We start from the raw sequence: 12,057 nt of genomic DNA on the forward strand, positions 1-12,057 counted from the left end.
TGGGTGCAAATGCAGGGACACAGACAGCCCAAGTTTATTCATCACTCTTTGAGGGAGAAGTGCATCTTGTCATTGACCATCTTGCGCTCGGGGTTGAGGCGTTTCAGGATCTGGGCCAGCACGTTCACTGTCTGCTCGCTGCTCAGCCCAGTCTTCTTGGTCTGGAACTTCTTCAGCAGGTCCTTTGTGGTCATGGGCTTACGTGTTAAGTAGCGGCGCACGGCCTCCTCAGTCACCTGCACATCACTGAGGAGCAGAGGACAGAGGAGAGTGGTCATGCAGAATCCTCCCTGCTGTGGACATCACTGTCCCCATGACCCCCGAGACTTACCCACTGCTGGGTGTGGACTTCCCGGATGGTGGCTGTGGGGTGGATTTCCCTGACAGGCTCTGGGACCCTGCATCCAGACGCAGGCGCTTGGCCGCTGGTGTCTCACTGACCCGCTTTCCTGAGGGATAGAGGGGTGGAGACTGGGGTTGCTACAGGGGTGCCCAGGGTGTAGGAGGGCTGGGAAGGTCTGGCCTGGGAGGTACCCACCTTGCTCCAGCTTGGTGGCGGCGGCTCGCAGGGTGGACGAAGTACTGCCTGCTTCCGTGCTAGGTGTGCCAGGGCGGCTGTTGCCCCTAGAGCTCCCCCCAGACGGCTTCCGCTCCCTCTTAGGGGGTGTCTTCTTCTTCTAGATTTGGGATGAGTCTTTAAACTAAGCCCCATTTGCCCTCCATGCCATCACAGACCCTGGGCCCCAGACTGTGCCTACCGCCATGAAGAGGGCAGAGGAGGTCTCACTATCGATGTCACTCTCCTCTGAGCTGTCCGATTCGTCACTGCTGTCTGCAGGGGCCAGAGTGTGTGGTCATAACCAAAGAGCTTGGGCCTTTGTGCTCACCCCACGCAGAGGTGAGGAACCTGAGGAGAGCTAGGCAGGGTGCACCTGTCCCCAACAAGGGTCCCGAACACTGAACCCACCTCTCCTGCGCTTCTTCTCCTGTGGGGTGGGAGCCTTCTTCTCCTCCTCCTCCTCCTTCTCTTCCTCTGGGGGCTTCTCCTCCTCGCTTTCCTCACTGCTCTCGCTCTGCTCGTCCACACCTAGGAAAACATGAATGAGCAGGAGCAGTGTTCGGTGTCAGACCTGATCCTCAACGCTTCACCTGGCCTCCAAGCAGGCACCTACCCTTGGGGCCCTCCTCCTGCTGCGGCACCTTGGGCTTGCCCTCCATCTCATCTGCAGAGCTGCTATAGGACAGAGAAGGGGAGTAGTGACCATGTGTTCACAGAACAAGGCTGGGATTGTGCACCAGCTGCCTCCTGCCTCACCTGGAGCCGTCTGACATGTAGTCCACCTCCTGGCCCTCAAAGTCTCCATCATCGCTGTCCTCAAAGGCCTCGTCATCAGATCCCTTCTTCTTCTTCTTCTTCCGGCCTGCCTTGGTCAGTGGTGCCTTCTTCTTGGTCTTAGGAGCTCTGCTGCCTGGGGTGGGCAGGGAGGATAGAGGGACAGGAAGGGAAGCTCAGGTTCTGAACTAACTCATGTTTTCCAACTTTACTGTCCTTTTTCTTTTTAGTGTGATGGTGAAGCCAGGGCCACCTGCATCCTAGGTAGGTAGGTCTTTTAACCAACCCCCAATCATACCCAGAGACCCTCACTGTGGGTTCCAGGCTGTCACTCTACCTTTGACCATGCCCCCAGCCCTCACTGTGGGTTCTAGGCTGTCACTCTACTGCTGACCACACCCCTAGCCCTCACTGTAGGTTCTAGGCTGTCACTCTACCATTGACCATGTCCCCAGCCCTCACTGTGGGTTCTAGGCTATCACTCTACCACTGACCACGCCCCCATCCCTCACTGTGGGTTCTAGGCTGTCACTCTACCACTGACCATGACCCCAGCCCTCACTGTGGGTTCTAGGCTGTCACTCTACCACTGACCACGCCCCCATTCCTCACTGTGGGTTCTAGGCTGTCACTCTACCACTGACCACGCCCCCATTCCTCACTGTGGGTTCTAGGCTGTCACTCTACCGCTGACCACACTCCCAGCCCTTACTGTGGATTCTAGCCAGAGCTCTACTACTGAGTGATGCCACTGGTTCTGGTTTTTTAAAAAAATACTTACTTGAGAAAGAGGCAGACACAGAAAGAAAAAGGGCATGACAGAGCTTTCAGCCACTGCACACGAACTTCAGACACATGCGCTACCTTGTGCATCTGGCTCTACATGGGTCCTTTAGCTTTGTAGCCAAGCATCATAACAGCTAAATCATCTCTCCAGCCCAATCTTTGGTTTTTTGAACCTTACTGTTTAGTGCAGATTGATTTTGAACTCTGGATCCTTGCAATTTACTCTATCCTCCCTAGCACCAGGATTATAGGCATTCCTCACCATACCTGGCATGCTGTACAATGTCCTGCTGTCTCGGGAACAGGCCTACAACCCACAGTGAGCCAATTCTAGCAGGCAGACAGAAGGCTGGCCTGGAAGGTCACCTCTCCTAGGCCTGTCATCCACCCCCTCCAGCTAACCAGTTTATAATCACTCAGACCACCACCATCAACCGCCCAGGGTCAGATGACAAACGACCCGTGGGAAGCTGGCTGCCTCTCATTCTAGGGTAGGAATGGCAGACAAGACCTGCCCTCAGCGGGCTCAGGGGTCCAGTCTCACCATCCTCTCCACTAGCATCGCTAGCATCCGAGGACATCTCCAGGTCGTCCTCCAGGTCATGGATGCGCAGCTCGCTAGCCTTCTTGCGGCTGCGCTTCTCCTTGTCCTCCTCATCCTCCTCCTGGTCCTGGTCTTTCAGCCGCCGCTGCTGCATGATGCTGAAATGGTTCAGGACCTTGTTCCTCCTGTGGGGACCAAGCGGGGCAATGGGTCCACAGAACCCTATGAAGGGACGTGACCACAGGGCTAGTGGCCTGTACCTGGATCCCAACATGGGGAGGCAAGCTTGAGGCCAGCCTGGGCTACAGAGCAACTTCCGGACCAGCTGGGCCCACAAACTACCAACTAGTCTATTCATTGCAAAAACAGGTAGAGGAATCCAGCCGGGCATGGTGGTGCACACCTTTAATCCCAGCACTCAGGAGGCAGAGGTAGAAGGATTGCCATGAGTTTAAGGCCACCCTAGGACTCCACAGTGAATTCCAGGTCAGCCTGGGCTAAAGTGAGACCCTATCTCAAAAAAATAAAACAGGTGGAGGGAGATGCAGCCCAAAATGTGCAAAACTCTAAAACCCTGAAATCACATAGAGTGGCTGGAAGATTGCCTCAAGCCCTTACTCCTAACTACCTTGGGGAAAGGGAACTTCCACATAGTGTTCAGGACCTATCCTAGGCAAATCAAACCAGAAGTGTACTGGTCAGTTCATTCATTTATTCAGTCATTCATCTTTGTTTTAGGAAGTCTCCCAAGCAGCTCTGACTGGCCTCAAATTCACTATGTCAGTGAGGATGACTTTGAATTTCTGATCTTCAGGTCTCTACCTCCCATGTGCTGGATGACAGGTATGCATAACTATGCCTGGCAATTAATTTGACATATTCATTTAGAAACAGGGACTTTCATTTTAACTTGAGATCCTCCTGCCTCTGCCTCCCCAGTGGAGGGTGTGAGATGTGCACTACCACACTCAACTCGATGCACTATATGAACTTCTGTTTAAGGTTTTTAAAAATTTGCTTTTAGTTTTTCTGCAGTGCTGAGAATTGAACCTGGAACCTTCCATATGGTATGGTAAGCTCCCTGCAACTGCCGTAGATCCTCTGGCCTTCTGGTTGCACAAGATGCTGGTTCCTGTAACTTTTTTGATTTGTTATTTTTCTTTGAGGGAGGATGTCACTCTAGCCCAAGCTAACCTGAACACATGGCAATTCTCCTGCCTCAGCCTCCCAATGCTGGAATGACAGGTGTGAACCATTGTGCCTGGCTAACCCACAGCTAACAGTGCATTAGAAACAGAAAGGGATGAAATGGTCAAAGTGCATGTAACACAATAGAGCCCCACAGAAAAAGGGTGCTATGGCCAATTTTGTGTTTTTCACAATTTCTTTATATATTTTTCCTGAGATAGAGTCTCATTCTAGTCCAGGCTTTCCTGCAATTCACTAAGTAGTCTCGGGCTGACCTTGAACTCACAGCCATCCTCCTACCTTTTTATTTTTTTTGGTTTTTCGAGGTAGGGTCTCACTCTAGCCAGGCTGACCTGGAATTCACTATGGAGTCTTAGGGTGGCCTCAAACTCATGGCAATCCTCCTACCTCTGCCTCCTGAGCACTGGGACTAAACGCCACCACGCCCAGCTCTACCTCATCTTCCTAAGTGCTGAAATTAAAGGTGTGGGCATATGTTTACAATGCAAATATTTTTATAATTTGTTTTTGTTTTGAGGTAGGGTCACATGTAGCCCATGTTGGACTCCAAATCAATATGCAACTGAGGATGACCTTGACCTCCTGATTCATCCACCTCTAGGATGGGGAGTGCTGGGAGCAGGCATGGCTGCCATGCTGGCTTTATAGGGGCTCCACTAAAGGGGATGAAGTTGAGCCAACCCAGGAATTCAGAAATTTGAAAACTGAATGCCAGGGCTGGCATTCTCACCTACCATACACAAAGTCCTGGTATGACTGCTGCACCCATAAACTGGGCATGATGGTGCACTTGGAAGTGAAGGCAGAGGATCAAGAGTTCAGGGCCAGCCTAGGCTACATGAGACCCTATCTCAAAAAATGCAAAGTGTTGAAAGTGGTGTCTTTAATCCATTGAGGGCCATGGGCACCATGAAAACCTAATATTCCATGACTCATGTGAAAGCAGTTTGTAGAGGACCTAGAGTACCCTCGTGCACTGTGTACAGATGGTCATCAAGACACTGTGGCACCTGAGGCCACCGGGTCCTCAGCAGGTACGCAAGACCCCTGTTCTCGGACTTTTCCCAGTCCTCCTGCTCCAGCTTCATCCCTGGTTCCTTTTCCTTGTACCCACCCCATCCCCACCACCAAGGCCGGAAAAGATGCAGCTGCCTCAGGAGGCCCCTGTCACTATGGAGCAGACCAAGCCTACTGCCAGCCTGGGCTCCCTAGAGCAGATCTGCCCAGGTCACCACCGAGAGCCCTAGTCTGCAGCTGGGGGCATTTGCTACAGCAACAGCCCCACTCCCCATGCCAGCCTAGCAGACTCACCTCTCCCACTCCTCCTCAGCCTCCTCAGCAGTGAGAGTGCGGTGCCGGGCCAGCGGTGTGAAATTATACCAGTTGTGCACAGGGAATGCCTCAAAGGCCCCATCGGGACATTGTGTGAAGATGTAGTAGGAAGTGTTCTCGGTCACACCACCCTTCTTTATGCCCCTGAACCTGCAGAGAGCCAAAGTCCAGGTTACTAGGGTTGTCTACATGCCTGAGACTAGCCCTCGACCATGTGCCTGCCTGGGTTTTTCAAGAAGTGCCTGTGACTCCTTGTAGGGAGTTCCCAATGCCCATATCTCAGTTTCCACATTGGAATCAGGGACTGTGCTCCCTCCTGGCAGAGCAAGGTCAGCGCTGGGGGAGCATGTGTGTCACCATGTTCATCTCCTTGCCTATAGGTCACAGCTGGGAATCCAAGGATCCAGGAAGAGGGATGGGAGGTGTGGTAGTTTGAATACATGCTCCCCAATAGATTTGGGAGTTTATTGAAACTTTTTGGATTTCCAGCCACCTGGGGAGGTGTCACTGGGTAGATCTTAGGGTCCAGCCCCAAGGTGTGGTGGTGGATTTGAAACTGCAGTCTAGAGATATACAAAGTGCTGAGTTCAACCTTGTGGGGGTTTGATTCAGGTGTCCCCAATAAACTTAGGTGTTCTGAATGCTAGGTTCCCAGTTGATGGAGATTTGGGAATTAATGCCTCCTGGAGGGAGTGTATTGTTGGGGGCGGGCTTATGGGCTTTATAGCCAGTTTCCCCATGCCAGTGTTTGGCACACCCTCCTATTGCTGTGTCCCACCTTATGTTGGCCAGGGGGTGATGTCCACCCTCTGCTCATGCCATTGTTTTCCCCTGCCATCGTGGAGCTTCCCCTCGAGACTTTAAGCCAAAATAAATCTCTTTCCCAGAAGCTGCTCTTGGTTGGGTGATTTCTACCATCAATGCGAACCGGACTGCAACAGTAAAGTGGTACCAGGAGTGGGGTTGCTGCTAGACACCTGACTACGTGGCTTCAGCCTTTTGGAGCTGATTTGCAAGAGAAATGTGGAAGGAGTTGAAACCTTGGCCTAAGAGATGCCTTGCAGTGCTGTAAGTACAGCTTGATGGTCTATCCTGGTCAGAGCTGAAAGACCTGAAGGCAGTAAGAACTATGGACTATGAGGTTTGGCTTATGAGGGTGAGAAAAAGCTTTGCCTGGACTGAGCTAGCAGTTTGTGTGAGAAGCTTTCTCTTGTGCCTATGTCCTGAGAAGTTGTGCAGGGTTGCTTTGCGTAGAAATGAACTGGTGTGTGCAGAGGAATATGGCACAGAAAGAAAAATCTTTGGGTGAGCTGTTGCCCATTCAGCTGCAACTGAGAGATTACAACCTTTGAGACTGGGCTAGCTGACCTGCGCTGGGGCAACAAGAATGTAGACTCTTTTGAAGGGGCCTGAGTGCTCAAGGAGTGTCCTGTTCTTCAAAGTCTGCTTTAATCCCCCCTGGATTAACAAATTGGCACCTACCTGGTATTGTGGAGTATAAGAAATGCTGGAAAGAGGGTCATTGAGTTTGCAACACAGTCTTGTGTTTTGGAAATGGCCATGGGCAGTGTGAAGCGGGTTTGCTGGTTGCCTGCATAGAGACCCCATGGGGCTATGAGGATGAACCGTGGCTTGCAATGGAGACCCAGTGGAGATGCTGGGGCCATGAGATGGCTGCCAAGGAGCTGCCGGCCCCGATGAAGTTTTCCAGGACTGTGAGTAGCCTAGCTGGAGGGGCGGAATTGGAATGCCAGAGACTTGTTGATAGAACTTGAAGATTTGTCACTGGCTAGAGTTGCTGTACTTGAAGCTACAGAGTTTGATGTTTGCCCTGGTTGTTTTAAATCTTGTATTGGTTGAATGTTTCTTTGCTATGCCCAATGCCATCTTTTGCAGTGTGAATATTTATTCTGTGCCATTATGGGTTTTTTGAGGTTATTTTTTGGTATTACGGCTCAGTTAAAAGATCTTGAACTATGGGGATATATGAACATCTTTGGGATTGATAAAAATTAAAAAAAAACTATGGGGACTTTTAAAATGAGATGAATGCATTGCATTTTACATCATGTATGGATGTCAGTTTATGGGGGCCAGGGGCAGAATGTGGTGGTTTGATTCAGGTGTCCCCCATAAACTTAGGTGTTCTGAATGCTAGGTTCCCAGTTGATGGAGATTTGGGAATTAATGCCTCCTGGAGGGAGTGTATTGTTGGGGGCGGGCTTATGAGCTTTATAGCCAGTTTCCCCATGCCAGTGTTTGGCACACCCTCCTGTTGCTATGTCCCACCTTATGTTGGCCAGGGGTTGATGTCCACCCTCTGCTCATGCCATCATTTTCCCCTGCCATCGTGGAGCTTCCCCTCGAGCCTGTAAGCCAAAATAAATCTCTTTTTCCCAGAAGCTGCTCTTGGTTGGGTGATTTCTACCAGCAATGCAAACCGCACTGCAACACACCTGAAATTCCTAAGCGTGCTTATTGTGTGGTATGGCTTTATGGTTTTTTGGATGGTGGCTTTTCTCTGTTGCCTTGGTCCTTTAAGAGGGGGCCAACTTCTTCTGCCATTATGGAACTCCCCCTGGATATGTAAGCTTCAATAAACCCCTTCCTCCATAACTGTGCCTGGTCTGGAAGTTCATCTCAGTGGCCTGAAGTTGTCTACTACAGGAGGGGATGGCCAAAGCAGGCCATCTCCTTAGCCCAAACAACTGCATAGCCACCTCATGGCCTAAAGCCTCAGCTGCCTCAACATGGACCGCCTTGGGCTGTATGCCCCCTTCTCAGCCCACCCTTCCATGACTTCCATAGGCCCAAGTTCCACTGAAGCCTGCCACCTGTCAATGTCACTTCCATGAGCAGTTGTTCACAGAGTGACAATCTCCAACATGACTGGGCCCTTCCTGCTCTGCAAAAGGCTTCCCTCTCCCTGGTGTAAAAGTGCCAGTCTCCATACCTGGGTATCAGACACTTGGGCTGTGGCTGTCTGCCCTGGGAACCAAAACTAAAACCTGATGAGAGGAGGTACTGGGAAACAGGCACAGAGAGAATGTCCAAGTGCACGGCCGTGGGGAACACAAGCTGGTCCCTCCCCCACCACCAGTGCTACTTACTTCCGGCCTGTTTTGCCATTCACCCGCAGCAGCCAGGGCTGGTCCTCAGGCCGGAACTCCTTCAGGACAATGCCATACTTCTTGCGACGGGCCTCCTCCCGTAGTTTGCGGTTGAACTCGCTGCCCGCACCCGACTCAGGCATCTCTTCCTCCTGATAAATCTTCTTGTTGCTCAGGTCTCGCTCAAGCCGAGCCTAGGGAGCAGTGAGTGCCCTTAGCACCCCAACTTCTCCTATGTCAGCCCAGCCAAACACCTTTTTCTTTCCCTGCACGGTTGAGGCAATTTTCTGCCTGGCACAAAAGGCATGGGCTGGAACGAGATGGCTTAGTGGTTAAGGCACTTGCCTGAAAACCCACCCAAAGCCAGATGCACAAGGTGGCATATGCACCTGGAGTTCGTTTGCAGTGGCTAAAGGCCCTGGTGCGCCTGTTTTCTATCTGGCTCCTTCTCTCTCAAATAATTAAAATTAAAATATCTCTTAAAACAAAGCATAATAGGGTGTTAGAAGCCGAGTGTTGTGGTGGACACCTTTAATCCCAGCACTTGGGAGGCAGAGGTAGGAGGATCATCATGAGTTTGAGGCCACCCTGGACTACATCATGAATTCCAGGTCAGCCTGAGCTACAATGAGACCCAACGTGACTGGGCCCTTCTTGCTCTGCAAACGCTTCCCTCTCCCTGGGGTCAAGTGCCAGTCTCCATACCTGGATACCAGACACTTGGGCTGTGGCTGCCTGCCCTGGGAACCAAAACTAAGGCCTGATGACAGGAGGTGGGGGGCAAGAGGGTGTTAGCATTTGGTTAATCTGGCTATGGAAAATATGAGACTTAACAATAACTAATGATAAAATAGAATTCTGGAACTAGGTGTGGTGGCACATGCCTTTAACCCTAGCACTTGGGAGGCAAAGACAGGGTCACTGAGTTCAAAGCCAGTGTGGAAAACATAATGAGTTCCTAGTCAACCTGTGCTAGAGTGAGACCTGGCCTCCATGTTCTCTTTTAGGAAGACCTTCTGGGCTGGGCATAGTGGTGCACACCTTTAATTCCAGCACTCAGGAGGCAGAGGTGGGAGGATCGCTGTGAGTTTGAGGCCACCTGGAACGAGGTAGTGAACAGTGAATTCCAGGTCAGTCTGGGCTAGACCCAACCTGATGCGATGACAACTTTTGGGACTGCAGAGATGGCTGCGTGGGCAGGTACTGAGGACTGGAGCTCGGATGACCAGCACCCTCGTAAATGCTGGGTAGGCATGACAGCTCACCTTCAATCCTCACACTCAGGTGGCTGAGATAGTACATGATTGGCACAAGGTGACTGGCTATTCTACCCAACTGGGTGAGCTCTGGGCATTAAGTGCGAGGCCCTTTCTCAGTAACATACAGAGAAAAACATCTAAAGTCAATCTCTGGCCTCAACAAACATGAACACACCTGTGCACATGCCTGTATTCACATGCCACTACTTGTGGGTCTGGGAAACTTACTTCCAGGGACCCCCTTCAGCTTTGTGGGGTCTCTGACTCATCTCATCTACACTTGACAAGAGTTCATGAAGCTACCTTTGTGTCTGCTGCAGCTAAACAACTGTTATTCCCAGCAGAACCTAACTGGGACTGCCTTGCCTCCCAAACTAGGGACTTACCTGATTCCAAGTAGCAAAGTTGACCTTGTCAGCCGCATTAAAAGCCATTATGTTGTATTTTTTTGTTGTGTTCCTGGAACAGGCAAGGTAGAACACTGAGTCAGCTGACCATTCATTCAACAAGCCCAGTGGTTCAGCTCCTGGTGCTCACTGATACAGGGACTCGTAAGGTTTGTAGAATTAACAAGAGTCCATTGGCTAGGCCTGGTGGGGCAGGTCTGTTATCCCATCTGCTCAGGAGCCTGAAGCAAGAGGACTGTGAGTCAAAGGGCAGCCTGGAATACAAAGTGAGTTCAAAAAAGTCAGGGCAACTTAGTGAGACCCTGTGGTGTCAAAACAGAAAGTAAAAAGCAGGGGCTTTTCAGTGGATAAGGCACTTGCCACGAAAGTGTGAGGACCTGAGTTCAGATGCTCTGGACCATGGTGGGTGTGGCCGCCCACCTGGCCCTCAGGTGGGGCAAGCTGGCCAACTACCCTAGCTGAATTGGCAAATTCTGGGTCCAAGTGAGAGGCAGTGTTGCAAAAAAGAATAATAATAAAAATACCAATAAAGTGGACCAGGCTGGATAGATGACTCAATGGTGCAAGGATGAGAGCCTGAGAGAGCACTCATGTTTGATCCATAGTACCCACATAAACAGCGGTTTGTGGACCACACACATCTCTATCTCCAGTCACGGTGCAGCAGTGATCCAATAATCACAATGGCTTGAGTAAAAACAGCCAAGCTCCACGATCAGTAAGACACTCTGGCTCAAATAACAAAGGGTGAGAAAGCAATGGAGGGGCGCCTGAGATTCCCTCCAGCCACATCAGGTGCACACATGGGCCGCTGCACGGGCACATATACATGCATGCACCACACACACCACCCAGAGGAAATGGCATGTGGTGTCACGTCACACGCCTTTAATCCCAGCACTTGGGAGGCTGAGGTAGGCGGATCACAGTGAGTCTGAGGCCAGTGTGAGACTACATAGTGAATTCCAGGTCAAACTGGGCTTGAGTGAAACCCTACCTTGAAAAACCAAAAATATGATAATAATAATAATAATTAATTAAAAATATTTTTCAAGGTAGGGTCTCACTCTAGCTGAGGTTGACCTGGAATTACTCTGTACATCCAGGCTAGCCTCGAACTCACAGTGATCCTCCTACCTCTGCCTCCTGTGTGCAGGGAATTAAAGGCGTGCACCACCACACCCGTTTAATTAATTTTTAAGAAAGGGCGCAGGGATGTGACTCAGTGATGGAGTCCCAGAAATGGGAGACAGGACTGAAGTCTCTCACAGCAAAAGGCACGGACTGTTGACTAGTCTGACATGGGTGGGAGATGCTGGTCAGTAATTAACATGGTGTAGCTGTTGCTCGGCTGGGCTATGGGTCACATGGGTGTCTGGGAACAGGTCAGGGTAATAATCCTGCCCCGCACTGGTTGATTCATTCGTTCATCCGTCATTCATGCACCTCCCCAAGTAGCGAGGCCGCAGCTGCACCCGAGCCCGCTCCGTCTGCAGAAGACTCTCGGCCCGGGCCTGGAAGGTGGAGGCTTCGGGGTCCGCAGGGACTTACTTGGGGACTCGAACGACGTACTCGGTGACGTTCTGGCTGCCGGGGCCCTGCAGGGAGAAGGGACGGCATGAGCTGGGCTGGCGAGGCCGCGGTCGCGCGGGGATCCGAACCCGCTGCGCTCACCAGCGCCGCCATGGCCGCGGTCGCGCTTCCACTCCGCCCGACCCGGTCTTTCCGTGTGGCCGCAGCCGCGCTCAGCAGCGCCCGGGACTCTGTCCAGCTTCGCGGGCGCGTCTGATCCTGGTCTCTGAAGCGCCTCAAAAAACCCCGGAGAAAAAGCTCGGAGGCCCGAGCTCAGCACGTTCTTTCTGCGCCTGCGCCGCCGTGTGACCCGGAAGTAGAGCTGTCCGGATGTCCGCGTTGCGATGGCAACCGTCTGGATAAACGCAGACCGCTCAGCAACGTCGCTCAGAACCCCTCCGCTTCTGAGGAAAGCGAGCGGCCTGGCCCTCAAAAAGCGAGGATAATTTAGTCAATTCGGCCCCGTGGCATCATCCCGCAGGGGCCGCGGGGCATCCTGGGAAGA

At 51.8% G+C, this 12,057-nt stretch overlaps 1 protein-coding gene across 2 annotated transcripts; it reads right to left on the reverse strand.

Moving 5' to 3' along the window:
- On the reverse strand, positions 1-11,991 carry Gtf2f1 (general transcription factor IIF subunit 1). Of its 2 annotated transcripts, none has more exons than XM_045135124.1 (13): positions 11,655-11,991; positions 11,532-11,578; positions 9,960-10,032; positions 8,315-8,508; positions 5,184-5,354; positions 2,664-2,848; positions 1,316-1,469; positions 1,173-1,231; positions 968-1,087; positions 759-832; positions 539-677; positions 332-449; positions 1-246 (listed from the first exon to the last, which is right to left on the reverse strand). In XM_045135124.1, exons 1-13 carry the CDS (start codon positions 11,664-11,666, stop codon positions 42-44), a joined length of 1,551 nt encoding a protein of 516 aa, XP_044991059.1. In that variant the 5' UTR covers positions 11,667-11,991; the 3' UTR covers positions 1-41. The 2 variants fall into 2 exon arrangements, with proteins under 2 accessions (XP_044991059.1, XP_004655062.1); XM_004655005.2 differs by having other exon boundaries at positions 1,173-1,234; positions 11,655-11,986.
- Between the last annotated feature and the right edge of the window lie 66 nt (positions 11,992-12,057).

This window comes from Jaculus jaculus, chromosome 15, assembly GCF_020740685.1.
Source record: "Jaculus jaculus isolate mJacJac1 chromosome 15, mJacJac1.mat.Y.cur, whole genome shotgun sequence".
NCBI classification, from domain to species: Eukaryota; Metazoa; Chordata; class Mammalia; order Rodentia; family Dipodidae; genus Jaculus; species Jaculus jaculus.

Bases quoted from the DNA above. Each gene is read 5' to 3' on its own strand.
- Gtf2f1 (XM_004655005.2), bottom strand. The intron at 833-967 runs GTGGGTTCAGTG...TGGCCCCTGCAG, and splicing joins GGAGAAGAAGCGCAGGAGAG to ACAGCAGTGACGAATCGGAC. The intron at 678-758 runs GTAGGCACAGTC...TCCCAAATCTAG, and splicing joins CCTCTGCCCTCTTCATGGCG to AAGAAGAAGACACCCCCTAA.